Source organism: Bos grunniens, chromosome 13 (genome assembly GCF_055505025.1).
Source record: "Bos grunniens cultivar Pamir isolate PY7600 chromosome 13, Bosgru_T2T1.0, whole genome shotgun sequence".
Classification (NCBI taxonomy): Eukaryota; Metazoa; Chordata; class Mammalia; order Artiodactyla; family Bovidae; genus Bos; species Bos grunniens.
Window position 1 is genome coordinate 61247648 of NC_141177.1, and position 18867 is coordinate 61266514.

The 18867-nt window shown below is 38.6% G+C and overlaps 1 protein-coding gene across 2 annotated transcripts in view; it reads left to right on the plus strand.

Annotated features, from left to right (window-relative positions):
• The window catches only part of NEBL (nebulette), a 378828-nt gene that overhangs the window by 188337 nt on the left and 171624 nt on the right, over positions 1-18867 (plus strand). For both annotated transcript variants that reach the window (XM_086334546.1, XM_086334545.1), the window contains exon 4: positions 15639-15746. In XM_086334546.1, the coding sequence (XP_086190672.1) occupies positions 15639-15746 (108 nt within the window). The remainder of the gene's footprint in view (positions 1-15638; positions 15747-18867) is intronic.

An 18867-nucleotide genomic window follows, 5' to 3' on the forward strand; every position in this document is an offset into this window, starting at 1 on the left:
GAGAATCCCATGGACGGAGGAGCCTGGTGGGCTACAGTCCATGCGGTCGCAGAGAGTCAGACATGACTGAGCGACTTCACTTTCACTTTCATATATCCCCCTCCTGAGCCCCTCTCCCCTCTCCCATCCCACTCTTCTAGGTCATCACAAAGCTCCAGGCTGGGGTCCCTGTGTTATATAGCAGCTTCCCACTAGCTATCTGTTTTACACATGATAGTATATATATGTGGTTTGTGTCTTCATCTCTAAATTAGTTTCTTGTATTAGGTTGGATTCTGGGCTTCACGAAATGGAAAATGCAACTCTCATTCACTTGAACAAAATGATGATTTCTTTTGAGGATATTAGAGTATACAGATCCATGGGCAAGAATGTGCCTGTTTGAACATTAGGAACAGTGTGGATCAGGACTCAAATGCCACCAGGCCGGGATTCTCTTTTGGCAGATGGGGTGTAATTGCCCCTCTGGGTTCTGGTGGTGGCAAACCTGGCTGTTGATAGTTCCAAGGCTTTGTACCTTAGAGTTTTACTTGCCAGAGGGAGAGACTCATTCTACACTTTGGGTCCCAAGACTGCAAACCTCTGAAACATATGGACTTGGACTAGCTTGGGCCAGATGATTGGCTGCCTTCGGGACGATCCTCGGTTGGTTAAGGAAGTGTGTCCTAGAGGGAAATGACAGTTCTTGAGAAGAACTGCATGGGTGGATGAGGCTTGGGACCATTACCCAGAAGAAGGAGGTTGTGGGTGGACCCAAACAATAATGTCCACTACGTCTCTTATCCATACAAAATGGTAAAAAGATATCTCTTTGCAGAGTGATTTTGAAGATGAAGCAGGATGGTCTGTCAGATGCCTAATATAATGTCTGATACCTTATACAATAGCTCTTTAATAAATCATAGCTGCTATTCCATAGCAGGGAGGCAGCAAGCCAGCATTTCTCAAAACTGATGCCTGTAATCAGTGTGAAGCTCTCACTCTTAACTAAGAAGCGTAAGAATCCATAATTCTTCACTTAGTTCTTCAGCACCACTCGGGTGTTTATTTCTCACAGCTTCTTCCCTGTGGAAGACCTGAATTAGGACTACATTTCTAGTTGTATTATCAGTATGTTAATAACCTGCAAACATTTCTAGGAAATTTATGTTTTAAATAAAATTCTGTATTAAGGATTTAATCTTATTATTATTATTATTTATTAAGACTGCTGATGGAGATGAGTGGAGGTAGGGATTCAACCAGTGATGGTCAGGACTTGTATATTGGCCTGAGTGTCCTGAACCTCACCTATGAAATAAAACAGTTTGTTTTCATACGGAAATGTAGTTACCGGGCAACTGACATTTGCAGAAATAATTGGTGTCCCCCCCACCCCAGTAAACCTCTACCATACCACACACAAAGAAAAAGCCTTGCTGAGATCCATGGGTTTTTCTGGGTTGCAAAAACTGTCTATCTTTGAAGTTATTCCCAGTGTCATTTGTGTGCATAGTAAGTATATAATGTATTTAGATTTATTCTTCTTTTGCATTCTTTTTTCCTTTGTTTTTGCTGTGTTATAGTTTTTATTTTCCTTTTCTCCCCAGTTTTGTAGAAGTGGAAGAAGCGTGTTTTCTTTTAGAAAAACAGTTAGTGTTGCCTGGTGGATAATGCCATTGCAGGTGTGGGAGGGTTGTTAAGGCCAATTTTAATGACATTATCAATCTGTTAGGAAGCAGGAACATGTAAGAAAGTGGCGGGGGGTGGGGAATCATCTGTCACTTTCATCAGCTGTGACTCTGAGATTAAGAACAGGTTATTTTCACTTTCATAACTGTTTTGTGTTAGTTTCAGCTGTCTTTGTTTCCATTTTCTTGGTTCCTGTTTTTATCCTTATTTCATTTCTTTACTGTAATTTGAAGGTAGCTTTCTTTTCTGAATGACCAATTTGCTAATTACCTTTATCCTAACTGGAAATTGCCCCAGCTTCTAATATTTTATAAATCAGAATATGCACACAGGAATGTTCCCTATTGTAACTTATTATTCTTTCCTTAATTTAACCTTTCATGATATCGTCTGGTTCAAAATAATTTGAATAAAATTCTACTCTGTGTGTGAATTAGACTGTTTATATTTAAAAAAATCATAATCATGTAATGGGATGAGACTGGCTCTCTCTAAAGGATTAACAGTTAAGAGAACACGTGTCCAGAAATCAAAATTCATGAATTGTCTGAATGATTATATGTTATTTAAAACGTAACAGGGAAACATAAATCAGCAAGAATTAGACTCTGTGAGTCAATTACTCTTCAGGACTAAATCAGGTATTAGAATATTAATTGTTTTTTGCTTCTTTAGTACCTGAATAGTTAATTGGATGGTACTTTAGTTTCCTGGAAAAGTTAATCATCATCACCAAATACTTAATGAACTCCCCAGAGTAATCCATAACTCATAGGCAGAGTTTGGTAGATTAGTTACATTTCTCTATTGTGAGATTCTTGCTGAAACATGCATTTTGTGTATATATTTTGCACACCAGTTTTCTCTGTCAATGTAGATATGATTTTTTGGTTTGAACCAATAGTCCCATCACTACAGGCATACCTCTTTTTATTGTGCTTTTTTTTTTCTACTGCATTTTGCAGATACTGAATTTTTTACAAATTGAAGGTTTGTGGCAACCCCATGTCAAGCAAGTGTGTTGACACCATTTATTTTCTGAGAGCATTTGCTCAGCTTCATGTCTCCATGTCACACTTTGGTAACTCTCACAATATATCAAACATTTCCATTATTGTATTTGTTATGATGATATGTAATTAGTAATCTTTGATGTTACTATTATAACTCACTGAAGGCTCAGAGGATGGGTTAGCAATTTTTTTAGCAATAAAGTATTGCTCAGTTGGTAAAGAATCTGCCTGCAGTGTAGGAGACCAGGGTTCTATCCCTGGGTTGGGAAGATCTCCTGGAGAAGAAAATGGCAACCCACTCCAGGATCCTTGCCTGGAAAATCCCATAGACAGAGCCTGGTGGGCTGCAGTCCATGGAGTCACAAAGAATCAGGCATGACTGAACAACTAACACACACTATTTTAGATTAAAGTATGAATATTGTTTTTTTAGACATACTGCTATTACATGTTTAATAGACTACAGTGTAGTGTAAACGTGACTTCTATATTCATGGGACTCGCTTTATGGTGGTATTTGCTTTATAGCAGTGGTCTGGAATGGACCCACAGTATCCCCAAGGTCCGCCTGTACCAACAGCCTTCTCCCTGGCCTGGTCCTCAGTAATAGAAAATTCAAATAATTGTTCCCTTCAAAAGAAATACCCGAAAACACACTTTGGGTGAAAAACAGGAACTGTAAAAAACTTTACTTGGGGTGATAATTTTTGTCCCTTTTATGGCACCACAGGTTCCATTACAGATAATGAATTGGCTAAAATTTTAATTTATGCAGATATTCTGGCACCCTAAGAAATATTCAATGACTTCCACTTTCCTCTTTGCTTGTTTATAGGACATTGTTTGTATTAATATACGTCTTCAGTTGGATTTTTTCATTTTGGCATTTTTTTCATTGTCTGATGAATTGAAAGACAATGTCGGGAGATGCCAGAGAGAGACTTCTGCCTCCTGTTAGCTCTTTCACCTCCTCAAACTCCCTTCCTTCAGCAATAAAAATGAGCACTAAATTGTGTCCCTGCTAGGATTTGTCTGAAGATGATATAGATAGATAAAGCATATTTTCATTTCTATTTATTTATTCACATTCTATTTTGATCTTCAAAAGACTGAAGCAGCCCTCAGGTACAGGTGACATGGTGCTGGGCCCGTGCAGTAGGAAGCGTTCTCTAGATACTCAGGTGCCGTGAGTTAACACGAACTTACGGGAATTGAGTGCTGCGCTCTCCTTACACATGGCCTGCCAGCCTTCCCACCCTGGCTTTGCTCATGTGATGTATAAACACTTGGTGCGGTGCCTGGATGTAATAGAGAGTTAGTACATGGCAGGCATTATTATCATCATCTTAGCTAATTCTCACAAATGTGTTGTCAGTATTATACCACAATTATGCTTATTTTTGCACTTGGGGAAACTGAGGCTTACAGAGGTTAAGTAACCTGTTTAAGGTCACACAGCTATTAAGAAGTGGAGTTTGTAAAAATTCTAACCTGGGCTATTAACCTCTAAGCTACACGTTAATGTCTTAGGGGTGATTTTTAATTTTTTTAGCTTACTGATAAATTAATTAAGATGTGCTTTTTATTATGTATTCAGAGTATTTGTTTAGAATAAACTTTAGACTTTAGTGATTTTAAGGTAGAGGAACTACAAAACTGATGAAGTTGGGTTGTGAATATACTTAGAATACTGACAAATCTGTAATTATTTAGTAAGTACCTCTGCACATAGAGTGGAAAGCTAATTGAAGGCTTAGAGATCTATGAAAATTATTTTTAATGCCTTTTAATTATGTTTAAAAAGGTAATTAAAATTTTAATTCTATTTAATTAACCATAAATTTACAAATTATGAGATTAATTTATAAGAAAGCAAATTCACTTTTGAGCTTATTTGACTTAACATTTGTTAAAATTAACTTCACCATAAAAAAAAGGCCTTAATCAGATTTTCCTTTGTAGTTGTTTTATTCCCAACTAGCATTGCGAGATTAGCCAATTTTCTGCATTTTAGGCATTAAAAATACAAAACTGGATAGTAATCAATCATGAAATAGTTATTAAGCTTTTAATATATGCTTAGCACCAAGCAGAATGTGATGAGATAGAAAGAAGCATATGGTACACATTCTCCAGTACTTTGAAATCTACTGAACTATACAAGATGGTACATAATTGAGTGAATTTTGCAGATCAAACTAAGAATTTTGCATGTAGTTGGAAAATGACATGACTCTCCCCAGTCTCACCTGGAAGAAAAGTAAAGTATCCATCGTGGCATGAAAGATCATAAAACTGGTCATTGATTTTATTGTATCAGATGGAGACTTTAAAATGTGTGAGATAAAGAGCAGAATAATATGAATCAGTCATAAATGTGCCTGTAGATTTTAGTCTTCTGTTAAACCTTTTTGGACAAGTAAGCTGCTTTAATGCTAAATAATATTCTCCTTTTGCTTCCTCTTCTGCCCCTGGATTCTTAGCCCTCTGGTCTGTTGTGATTCAGCAAGAATCCTCTTGTACTGCTACCACTGCTCATTAATCCACTTTTGGAAACCTTTTAATCCTCTCTCAAGTTCTCTTTTCCTGCCTTTTTGCTTCATTTCAGTATTTGCCAACATAGTAAAACAGCTTCATTAAGACAAAGAAACTTAGAAAGACTAACTTTCTGCCTACAGTGGCCGCTGACTAGGTCACTGGCCACTTAATGGAAAACCCAAACCTTGTCTGTAAGCTAACTGAAAGTATCAGCTGATTCCTGGCTCTGAGATTCTTTTTCTGTTTTCTTGCTCGTGACTTTTCTTTATCCTCTGGTAAATTCAGCTTCCCCTATTCATCCGAGGTTTTAAAACTCTGTCCCTGCGTTCTTTGAAAATGCTTTTATTGTAAAATGTTTGATCAGTACAAAAGAATATATGGAGCATCCGTGTAAGTTTTACATCTTGATAATAAAAGGATTGCACATGGATCTACCTTCCAAATGAAGAACTTGAACGTCACGTGAACATTGAAGCTCCCAGGGCATCCTTCCATGATCATGTCTCCTCACAGCTCTTCTGGATGTTATGCTTACTGAATCTCTTCCCCCATTTACTTACCACCATATGTGTGTATTCCTGGCTTGTTTTCTCCTTCACCAAAATGTTTCTGAGATTCAGCCATATGGATCCATGTATCTGTAGTTCATTTATTTTCACTCCTGGATAATATTATATTTTATGAATATACGATAATTTATTCATCTCCTGTGGATGGATATTTAGGTTGTTTGCATTTTTTTTTGGATAATACAAATGTTATATTGAACATGTTGGTCTATATTCCTAGCTGCTCATGGGCAAGGGTTCCTTTAGAGAGAAACATACTTGTGGGTAGACCTGTTGAACTGTAGGACATGCCCATCTTAAGATCTCACTTAATCTCCTCTTGGTTCATCATTTAGCATTTTACCAGTCTCTGGTTCACTTGGCTTTTTTTCCATCAGAGATGACTTTCTGCCTCAGAATGACCTTTTTCATTAGTCATTTTCATTTTCTTCATTTATTTATGTTTATTATAAGATTAATAATTATGGCATTGGGGGAGAGAACTTATATCTCAGAATTAGCAAATAATTCAGTTGATAGCTCCGTTCACTGTTTTGATTTTTAAGTTTTCCTTTTCAGTCATTGTGAGCCTTTTTCTTAAGCTTTGCCAAACCGCCCTGGTTTCCAGGCTCTCCGTGTCTGAACTTTTGAGTGTTGCTTACTGATGACTCCAAACACAGAATATCACTGAGCACGTACATGTTGGCAGAAACAATCATACATAAGCAATAAAGGTCATTTTTAAAATTTATTAAGAAGGAGTAAACTAATATTTGCTAAGGACCTAGTAAGGGCATGTCCCTGCTTGATGTTTCCACGTTATTTATGTTAACCCTCCAAACACCATGTAGCACGTTACTTTTTTTTTCCCTTTCCTTTTTCCATTTTATAGCAGACGATGAAGAGTGTTAGAGAAACTGAACAAATTATAAAAGATCACAGGACAGAATTAGGGTTTAAATTTAGGTCTTTTGGTTCTTGATTTAGGGTTCTGATCTGTAATACAGGAAGAGAAATGTGTGTGTGTTTATGTGTGTGTACATATTCATTTACATGTGTATGTAGCATGTCAATTGTAGTAGCATTCAGTATTTGAAATACATTTTAAAGATACTTCTGAAGAAAAATATGGCAATTTACATTGCCCATTGGGTATATTTCTTGAATTTGATTTTTAAAAATTTAATATAATTAGTTCATTAAAAAAATTGGAGGGTAGTTGCTTCACAATGTCGTGTTAGTTTCTGCCGCACAACAACATGGATCGTTTGAGTTTAAGAGTGCATTTTCAACATGTGTTTATTTAGTCTTGAAGGGATCAGCATACGGGAAACAAACTGCATTGCCTCCCAGGCACTGCGCGTCCTTTCGCTGAACTCAGCCGTGTCTGGACTCTGTACTCCCTCTTCCTGGGTCCTTCCTGCCATTTCTGACAAGAGATGCATTTCACCTGGCTAGGTCTCCCAAGGAGGCCAGCTTCTCAGGCTGGGCCCAGGAAGTCTCCCTGACTTTTGTGGTCCTGGAACATTTCTCTAACAGTGGACAACTGGGGAGGGAGGGGGGTTCCCAGGTGGCTCAGCGGTAAAGAATCTGCCTGCCAAGCAGGAGATGTGGGTTCAGCCCCTGGGTTGGGAGGATCCCCTGGAGGAGGAAATGACAACCCATTCCAGTATTCTTGCCTGGAAGATCCCATGGACAGAGGAGCCTGGTGGGCTACAATCCATGGGGTCACAAAGAGAAGGACATGAACGTGCATGTATGGGGAGAGAGGACCAAAATTTCCTACCTTCTTGCTGGTCTGCTGCCTCTGTTTTGCTCACTTCAGTGGGCTAATGCATTGGCCAGAAAGAGCCTGAAGTCCAGCATGAAGCAGAAGCCCAGCATGTTGTTGCTCACATACAGCCTTCACCTCCTTCTGATCTTACTTCAGTGTCACCTTCTCACCGAGGCTGTCCCTGATTGCTCTCTTTAAAAGGGCAGCATTCCTGACCCTCCTCACCTCACTTCCTGCTTTATTTCTCTCTTAGCACTTACCGCTCATGCACCATTTATTCAAATTATATAAATCTCATGTCTTTTCTTTCTCTTCCACTGTAATGTAAGCTCCACAAGGCAGAGGTCAGTTACTGCTTTCTTTGCTGTGTTGTTCTCACCCCTGGAACTATACTTGACTCATAGTAGCTGCTCAGTAAGTATTTGTTGAATGAACAAAGGATTAAATATGTAAATATTTGGGGAGGACATTCCAGAGAATGACATTCCTAGAATAATTCACCATTGTTACTTGTAGAATCGTTATAAAATACTTTTTAACAGGATAGAGGACAAGAGACCAGAGATGATAATTTTTAATCCAATACTGAAGGAAAGAAAAGGGACAGAGCAGGAGTTTGTAATAGCAACTGATATGAGGTTCAGTGAATACTTGTTGAGTTCATGTTGAGTGAGTTAATATATAGCAGTGCTGGGATGGACTGAATGTTTTTATTCTCCCAAAGTTCATGTTTAAACCTAATCTCCAATGTGATGATGTTAGGAAGTGGAGCCTTTGGGAGGTGATTAGGTCATGAATGTGAAGCCCTCATAAGTGAGTTTGGTGCCCTTATGGAAGAGACTCCAGAGAGCTCCTTCATCCCCCACTGCATGTGAGACTACAGTGGAAAGATGGCCATCTGTGAACAAAGACGCAGCCTTTCTTCAGACACTGAGTCTGTTCGTACCTTGATTTTGGATTTTTCAGCCTCCAGAACTATGAGAAATAAATTTTTGCTGTTTATAAGCAACCCAAGTCAATGGCATTTTTTGTTATAACAGCCCAGATGGACTAAAATAAGCACTATGAATAGCAATTTCTTTCCAAATCAGATCTGGATCTGTGTTTCGTAGCTCGATTTCCCAGCTCTGCCTGTTTCTTCAGCCAGTTGGAACCAAGTTCAGTGCCCAAATAGGAGGTTCCTCTTCTGCATCTAGGCTTCCCAGGTGGCTCAGTGGGATGAATCTGCCTGCAATGCAGGAGATGCAAGTTCGATCCCTGCATCTGGAAGATCCCCTGGAGGAGGGAATGGCAACCCACTCCAGTATTCTGGCCTGAAAAACGCCATGGACAGAGAACCCTGGTGGGCTACAGTCCAAGGAGTTGCAAAGAGTTGGACATAGTGACTGAACAGAGCACTTGGATTTCTAGATCTGGGCCACCTTCCCTTGTCTGTGCCTACTCCCTTTCTTTCTCCTCTGCTCCCTCCCTTCTTCCCTTTCTTTACTATTTATTAATCAACTTGCACAGGTCAGGTGCTATGCCACAATTTTGGATCACAAAGCTCAGTAAAAGTTTGCCCTTGTTCCTGAGTTCTACATGTTCTAGAGCAGGGACTGTGACTCCATTGTGATTGCAGTTCAGGGTGATAACTGCTCTAATAGGAGATGAAAAGCCATGACATTCAGGACTGGGGAAGACCTGTCCAGCACACAGAGTATCACCACTGGTGCTGAGCTTTAATGAATAAATTCATTATGCTTCCCAGGGGTTGAGGGTAAGAATCACTCTGTCAGTGACAAGGAATTCTGAGTGATCTTATGAGAGCCCTCTTCACATAGTTCTTACAGGTTTGCAGAGCCTGCGGCATTCCTCTTGGCAGAGACAGATTGTCACCCAGCACCTGCACAGATGGGGTTCAGGATTCATCTTCACCTGTGTGGTCACCAGATGACACATCCAAGGTGTTTTTTAGGAGTCTGATCATTCACACAAATCCAATAAAAAAATAAGTATCTATCCTAGAATAATAGTAAAATTTGCAAATGTAGACTAATAGCTGATTGTTTTTTTTTAAATAATTTTATTTATTTTAATTGGAGGCTAATTGCTTTACAATATTGTGGTGGTTTTTGCCATACATTGACATGAATCATATGGCTTTATTAACCATGATCTGTCTGATTGTTATAGAACTATGCTTTTTGATGTCTCATGACAGATATTAGGTAATCCTTTCAAGTCAGGTTAAACCAGTATTATGATGATAATACTGGACATTTGCACACACACAAAATGCCTCATACATTCTAAAATTCCTCCCTGTGATTTACCTCATTTAGTCCCTACAGCCTTATTAGTTAAGATATTACCAGACTCTCTAATTAAAAATGAGGAAATTTGGGCTTACAGAAGCTAGAAGACCTGTGAGGTGGCTGGTAAGTGACAGGGATGGGATGTTAAGTCCAGGCTCTTTCTCTGATACGATCCCCTATTTTTATAAACTCCCAAGTCATGTGTCATAAATAGAACCAAAGCATAGAAGTAAACAAGGAGAAATTCACATGTCAGTATTTCTGGGAACCTTTTTGTTCATGTGTATACCTTGTAGGCATGGTGGTGGTGGCATATTAATCAGAATTCTTGTTTTTTTTTCTCTTTTATTTTTATTTATTTTAAATTTTATTTTATTTTTTAACTTTACAATATTGTATTGGTTTTGCCATATATCAAAATGAATCCGCCACAGGTATACATGTGTTCCCCATCCTGAACCCTCCTCCCTCCTCCCTCCCCCAGAATTCTTTTGGTTATTGAAGAGAGAGATATTAGCTCACTCATTTGGTAAGCCTGGTGGTTCTGGCTTTAGGAAGAGTTAGATTCAGGTGCTTGAATGATGTCGGGAATCACTCTTGGGGTTTTGCTCGCCTCTGTGTTGGCCTCATCATCATTGCATAGTGGCCAAATGAGGGCCAGCAACTTCAGTTTTACAGCCTACTAAACAGAGTACATCATGTGAAATGCTGGACTGGATGAAGCACAAGCTGGAATCAAGATTGCCGGGAGAAATATCAATAACCTCAGATATGCAGATGACACCACCCCTATGGCAGAAAGCAAAGAGGAACTAAAGAGCCTCTTGTTCAAAGTGGAAGAAGAGAGTGAAAAAGCTGGCTTAAAACTCAACATTCAAAAAGTGAATATCATGACATCCTGTCCCATCGCTTCATGGCAAATAGATGTGGCAACAATGGAAACAGTGACAGACTTTATTTTCTTGGGCTCCAAAATCACTGCAAATGGTGACTGAAGTCATGAAATTAAAAGATGCTTGCTTCTTGGAAGAAAAGCTATGACAAACCTAGACAGCACATTAAAAAGCAGAGACATTACTTTACCAACAAAAGTCTGTCTAGTCAAAGCTATGGTTTTTCCAGTAGTCATGTATGGATGTGAGAGTTAGACCATAAAGAAGGCTGAGCGCTGAAGAATTGATGCTTTTGAACTGTGGTGTTGGAGAAGACTCTTGAGAGTCCCTTGGACTGCAAGGAGATCAAACCAGTCCATCCTGGTTTTCAGGATCAATCCTGAATATTTATTGGAAGGACCAATGCTGAAGCTGAAGCTCCAATACTTTGTCCACCTGATGTAAAGAGCTTACTCATTAGAAAAGACCCTGATGCTGGGAAAGACTGAAGGAAGGAGGAGAAGGGGATGACAGAGGATGAGATGGTTGGATGGCATCATTGACTTAATGGACATGAGTTTGAGCAAGCTCCGGGAGATGGTGAAGGACAGAGAAACCTGGCATGCTGTAATCTGTGGGGTTGAACAATAATCCTGAACAACAATGAAATGAGCCAGACCATGGAGAAAGAGTAGCCCTTTCCCATGAGTTTCTACCACAGTCCCAGGTCTCGGATTCTTGGACACACACTGGATTTTGTGTATGAGTTGATTCCTGAGTGCAGAGTGCAGGTGCTCACTGGTTGGATGGGGTCATGTTGTGAGGGCAAAGGAGACATCTACAACCGAAAAGAGACATCTTCTCCCTCTCTCTGTTCTCTGAGCTCTTTTTATTTTTTTTTAATTTAAAAAGCTTTTTACTGTGGTGAATGTTGCATAAAACATGCTATTTTCACCATATTTAACCGTACAGCTCAGTGGCACTAGGTACATTCACACTATTGTACAATTCTCGCCATCATCCATCTCCTGAACTCCTTCCTAAACTGAAAGTCTGTCCCCATTAAATACTAACTCCCCATTCCCCACTCTCTACCCTGCAACCCCTGCCCCCGGCCCCTGGCATCTACTATTTTTGTATCCAGTTGTCTCTCAGAATCAGACTATGCATACCTGGCAGACCATCAGATATAATATTTAAAATTAGACCTAAGTAGAGAGATAGGATATAAGTGGCTGGGAGTATGGAAAAGAGAGGGACTGATGAAGGGCTCAAAAGCTCCCTGTAAGCTGTCAAGATTTACTGCATGGACTGGTGCTTGTGTTGGTGCTGAGTATGGTTGTGGGTCACTCCATTAAAAAAGGATTAAACATCTAAAAACTCTGCAAATCAATTATGGAGATAATTGTATATTCTTTAAAACTAATCACTTAACGAGGCAAGCCCTAATCAGATGACTCTTATGTGTCTTGTGAATGTGGAAAGGACTCTTAAATGGTAATTAACTTGAAAGCTATGATTCTGGAATTTGATGGTTTTTCTTTTCAGTTCTTCCTTTGGAAATTGCCATTAAAAAACATACAAAATTCCAAGCTCATCACAAAAAGAATATGTGATTGTGCCTTCTCTGAAATGGATGTTAAGGATGTTAAAACTTGGCTTCTAGATTTTTATTCTTACTTCTTCATTCCCCTTGCTCTTATTGTAACGTTGCCATCTTTCTTACTTTTATAACTGCTCTGCGCCCTAGCGTTTACTTCAAGCAAAGCTAAATGGCTTCCCTGCTTAGTTAGGCACAAAACCCTGAGAATGTGCCTGTGTGCATCTTCACACATGCTGGGAGGTTGAGGGTTAGAAGGCTAATCTCACTCAGTATTTTCTGTAGCAGAAAAATAATGCAGTTTATTTGACCTTTTACTTATGGAAATAAAGTAAGGATTTTAGTACTTTTAGACATTTAAATGAAAATGTGGAGGAAAAATTAGATATTCTTAGGCTAAAAGTGATGACAGTATGTGTATCTTTTTATTTATTGTCATCTGGGATTTTTTTTTTTTTTCTTTTAAGCTCTTCATATAAAGGAAAACTTCCAGTAGCCTCAAGGACAGTAATGCCTGGGAGCACTGAGTATTTAAAAACAAACATGACTCAACAAAAACAGTCATTCCATGCTCAGCTAAGGAGACTTTTCAAATTTATACAGAAAGTAACGATTGCAGAAACATTTTTTTATTAGCTACCCTAAACATTAATTATTCAGTTCAGTTGAGTTCAGTCGCTCGGTCGTGTCTGAGTCTTTGCAACCCCGTGAACCGCAGCACGCCAGGCCTCCCTGTCCATCACCAACTCCCGGAGTACACTCAGACTCACATCCATCGAGTCAGTGATGCCATCCAACCATCTCATCCTCCGTCATCTCCTTCTCCTCCTGCCCTCAATCTTTCCCAGCATCAGGGTTTTTTCAAATGAGTCAGCTCTCCGTATCAGGTGGCCAAAGTATTGGAGTTTCAGCTTCAACATCAGTCCCTCCAATGAACACCCAGGACTGATCTCCTTCAGGATGGACTGGTTGGATTTCCTTGCAGTCCAAGGGATTCTCAAGAGTCTTCTCCAACACCATAGTTCAAAAGCATCAATTCTTCGGCACTCAGCTTTCTTTATAGTCTAACTCTCACATCCATACATGACTACTGGAAAAACCATAGCCTTGACTGGATGGACCTTTGTTGGCAAAGTAATGTCTCTGCTTTTGAATATGCTGTCTAGGTTGGTATTTTAATTTCATGGCTGCAATTACCATCTGCAGTGATTTTTGGAGCCCCCCAAAATAAAGTCAGCCACTGTTTCCATTGTTTCCTCATCTATTTGCCATGAGGTGATGGGACCGGATGCCATGATCTTAGTTTTCTGAATGTTGAGCTTTAAGCCAACTTTTTCACTCTCCTCTTTCACTTACATCAAGAGGCTCTTTAGTTCTTCTTCACTTTCTGCCATAAGGGTGGTGTCATCTGCATATCTGAGGTTATTGATATTTCTCCCGGCAATCTTGATTCCAGTTGTGCTTCCTCCAGCCCAGTGTTTCTCATGATGTACTCTGCGTATAAGTTAAATAAGCAGGGTGACAATATACAGCCTTGACGTACTCCTTTTCCTATTTGGAACCAGTCTGTTGTTCCATGTTCAGTTCTGTTTCTTCCTGACCTGTATACAAGTTTCTCAAGAGGCAGGTCAGGTGGTCTGGTATTCCCGTCTCTTTCAGAATTTTCCACAGTTTATTGTGATCCACACAGTCAAAGGCTTTGGTATAGTCAATACAGCAGAAATAGATGTTTTTCTGGAATTCTCTTGCTTTTTTGATGATCCAGCGGATGTTGGCAATTTGATCTCTGGTTCCTCTGCCTTTTCTAAAACCAGCTTGAACATCTGGAAGTTCACGGTTCATGTATTGCTGAAGTGTGGCTTGGAGAATTTTGAGCATTACTTTACTAGGGTGTGAGATGAGTGTAATTGTGCGGTAGTTTGAACATTGTTTGGCATTACCTCTCTTTGGGATTGGAATGAAAACTGACCTTTTCCAGTCCTGTGGCCACTGCTGAGTTATCCAAATTTGCTGACATATTGAGTGCAGCACTTTGACAGCATCATCTGTTAGGTGAAATTAGGTGCATTGATTATTAATATGTTTTAATTTGAAGCTGGTGATTATGAAAGTGAAATGGGGATTATATGAATTATCAAAAATATGTTTCAATATTTCTTTATAGTTAGGCTTTTAAAGAAATAAGAACAGTTCAAGTGATGTAACCATCTCAGTTATTAAACAAGCAGAGCATTTAACTGGTGTCACAGTTATTGTCACTATGCTAATAACAGGATATGGGACCCTAGTAAGATTAAGCACTGGCTGTTCTAGTTCCCTGAGGAAACTGTAAAATTCAGCCTTACTGGGCTGTAATTAGAAAGAAATATATTTAAAGACTGAAAAAAACTTTGGTACCTCAGTACACAGTATGCCAAGGGCATGTGCTTGAAGCCTTTTAATCTCTGGGTTTTGCCTGTTTTATAAATATTTCCATAAGCATTTACATATTCAACATTTGGCAGTTAAACACTGTATAATCATACCCATATGCTTTGCCTTATGAAATAAAATGAAAACTTTGTTAGGACAGGGCTGCTGCTGATAATGTTGTATGTCTCCCTCATCCATAGTGCAGTCCAGGCTCAAAATGATACTTTGTCACTGACAAAACAAAACAAAAAAGAAAGATTTAGCTTTCTCTTTCCACGTTTATTTTTCAGTTTTATTACAACTGTTAATGATGATAATAATAACTATTATGGAGCACTTGCTTGTTTCCTATGGGCTCAGTGTGTGAACTAAGACATTTGATATTATCTTTCAACCTATTAAAGAGCGTTATTTAAATACTAGGGCTTCCAGGCGGCTCAGAAGTAAACAATCATCCTGCCAAGCTGGAGACACAGGTTTGATCCCTGAGTCAGGAAGATCCCCTGGAAAAGGAATTGGCAACACACTCCGTTATTCTTGCCTGGAGAATCCCATAGACAGAGGAGTCTGGTGTGGGGTACAGTCCAAGGGGTCGCAAAAGAGTTGGACATGACTTAGCAACTAAACAACAACACATTTAAATACTGTTATTTTTGTCATTATCATCATTTTATGAATTAGACCACCAAGGTGCAGAGTGGTTGAGTAACTTGCCTAAGGCCACAACGTGGTTGCTGGGACACAAACGAAGCAGTCTCGCTAGTCACTGTACCACCTGCTAATTGAGCTGTTCCTGGAGATGCTGCTTCCGATTTTAGCAGCTTATATGGCCTCTGACGATCCTGAGCGGAATTTATGATTCTTTTGTTTACTTTTCTTTTTCTTTCTTTTTTTCTTTCACTCCTAATTTTGTTAGGTCAAGTACAAAAGAGATTTTGAAGAAAGCAAAGGGAGGGGCTTCAGCATCGTTACAGACACTCCTGAACTACAGAGGCTGAAGAGGACTCAGGAACAAATCAGTAACGTAGGTGACCATTTGCTCAGTGATGTTAATAATCCTGACTTGTATTTCCAGTGAGAAAGTGAAATTGGACAACTTGGAAGTGTTCTTGTTGCTGTAAGATGCCAGCAGTACTTGGTATCCTCAGAAAATATGCCAGGTTCATCTATGAATTGCTTCCCTGTGATTTCATCACAGTTATCAAGAGCCTAACATTAATAGCAGTGACTACAGGCATACCTACTTTTACTGTGCTTTACTTTTTTTACACTTCACAGATAATGTGTTTTTGTTTTTTTTTTACAAATAGAATATTTGTGATAACCCTATATTGTCAGACAATCTTCAGCATTTTTAAGCAATATTTTAAAATTAAGGTAGATACACTTTGGCCACCTGATGTGAAGAGCTGACTCATTGGAAAAGACCCTGATGCTGGGAAAGATTGAGGGCAGGAGGAGAAGGGGGCGGCAGAGAATGAGGTGGTTGGATGGCATCACCGACTCAATGGACATGAGTTTGAGCAAGCTCCGGGAGATAGTGAAGGACAGGGAAATCTGGCGTGCTGCAGTCCGTGGGGTCGCAAAGAGTCAAACATGACTTAGCGACTAAACAACAACAACAACATGTTTTTAGACGTGTTGCACTATTGCACACTTAGTAGATGACAGTATAGTATACACATAACTTTTAGATGCACTACTGCTAAGTCGCTTCAGTCGTGTCCGACTCTGTGCGACCCCATAGACGGAAGCCCACCAGGCTCCCCCGTCCCTGGGATTCTCCAGGCAAGAACACTGGAGCGGGTTGCCATTTCCTTCTCCAATGCATGAAAATGAAAAGTGAAAGGGAAGTTGCTCAGTCGTGTCCGACTGGTAGCGACCCCATGGACTGCAGCCCACCAGGCTCCTCCATCCATGGGATTTTCCAGGCAAGAGTACTGGAGTGGGGTGCCATTGCCTTCTCCTTAGATGCACTGGGAAACCCCCAAATTCGACTCTCTTTGTTGTGATATTTGCCTTATTGAACTGGTCTGGAACCGAACATGCAATATTTCTGAGTTATGCCTGTGTATCTCTGAATACACTTTTAATTTATTTAATTGGTTTATCAAGTAAATTGACTTATCTAGCAAATCAATTTAATTAAATTAATTGTGTATTTAGAAATAATAGTCATTGCTATTAAGAGATGTTATTGTAACAGCATCTTATTTCATTTTAAATGATTCTCAATTAAAAAATTTTTCCAGAATAGAACTTGTATAGGTAAATGTTAAAGCCTATCAGTTAATTTTTTGTGGTGAGTAAGCATACAGAATATACATACAAGGTTAGGTATCTGGAGAAATCTCATGTTTGCTCAATGTATGTATTCAAGATTTCATATTTTAAATTAGGTGTTTGTTGAAGTGGCATATTGCATCTAATTTCTGAAATAAACACTTACATATGAAGTTGCTTTGGATTTGAAAGCTGAGTTTTGTTCGCTAATAGCGTTTCCTTGGAAAAGAAAATTGAAACTAGCAGAAGTTCAAAACATATTAGGGACCAAAAAGTGTTGAGTACTTATTAAAGTGGTAATTATGTTTCTTTATTATATGAAGTGTGTCAAAATGCATTTTTTCTAGAAATAAGTTAATTCAATGTTAAGTACTCCAGAGGAAATATAAATGAAAATTTGTATTATATAAAAGTATGAACAAATATGCAAGACATACACTTTTTCACAAGAAGTCTACTTTGTGTGTTTCATGTACAGTCACCAAAATTTATGTGTCTAAATGTTTTAAGTTATGTAGCATTGATTTCTGGGAAATGTTTAGTTAGCAGGTTGTTTTAAACTCACTGGTATTTGGCTGTCTTTGTTATGTACCTACATATAGTCACAATTTGCAGATAAAATCATAGCATACAGTCTGAGAATGAATTTTGTCTAAAGTTCAAAAACAGAATTATATGATATTTAAAAAATTTGTTTAGGGAGTAAGAGACGGAGACACTTTTTTTTTTTTTGCCATATTCTCTAAGGTTTATCCATTGTTTGCTCTTTAAATGGGCGTTTTATTTCAGCAAGGACTTTTTCCTTTGAAGAGAAAGAGTTGAATTTTAAGGATTCGAGGCTTCTGTTCCTTAGTTTTTTCCACCCCATCCTTACAACCCACTGATCACGAATACTGAAGATTGCCTCCATCGTTTTTCTTCCCCTTCATTCTTTCCTTAAATCAAACTCTATTTTTGTTTTCTAAAATGCAAATTAGAGATATGTTTCACTGGCAGTTACATTCAGTAATGTTTCTGATTTTGGATTATTTTTGGAGAACCTTTTTTTAAAAAATAAAAAGTGTTGCATAAAACAAAGTTACATCATAAATCTTCAACTATCACAAATTTATTTCAAAAAGAACTAAACAGTTCTCCTTAAGACATCCCTGTGACAACTCACATAAGGATTGCAGTTGATTCAAAGGTAAGCCTTTTAATTTATATTCAAATTAAGTCAGTATTCATATTTTATAAGAAAAGAACTGATCATTTCACCAACCTTTATCCTTAGCAGGAATATACATTTTATTCAATACCAGAGGCTGTTTGCAGATCCATTCTTAATTACGCAAAAACCCTTATAACACAGGTATGTATAAATTTACGTTTATTATATACATAGCAGTATATACAAAATACTGTTTAAAGTATCTTAATCTTAACCTATAAGGTAGACAGTGGTGATTTTAAAAAGTATGGAATTTAGATAACATCTTTTGAAACAAATTTATACAACAGTCTTGGAGAAGGAAAAGGCAGCCCACTCCAGTAATCTTGCCTGGAGAATCCCATGGACAGAGTAGTCTGGTGGGATACAATCCATGAGGTTGCAAAGAGTTGGACGTGACGGAGGAGCTAACACACACACATGCGACAGTCGTGATGTTATCAACCATAGCAGTCTTATAAGTAGTTCTTTTAGCCATGATGAGGCATATTACTATTTAGATAGCAGGAAGAAAATATAAATTTCATAATATTACTGTTAGAGATTTATCATTTTTTCTTTAGTTTTATTGAGAAATAATTAACATACATCACTGTATAAGTTTAAGCTGTACAGCACGATGGTTTGACTTACCTGTACTGTAAGATGATTA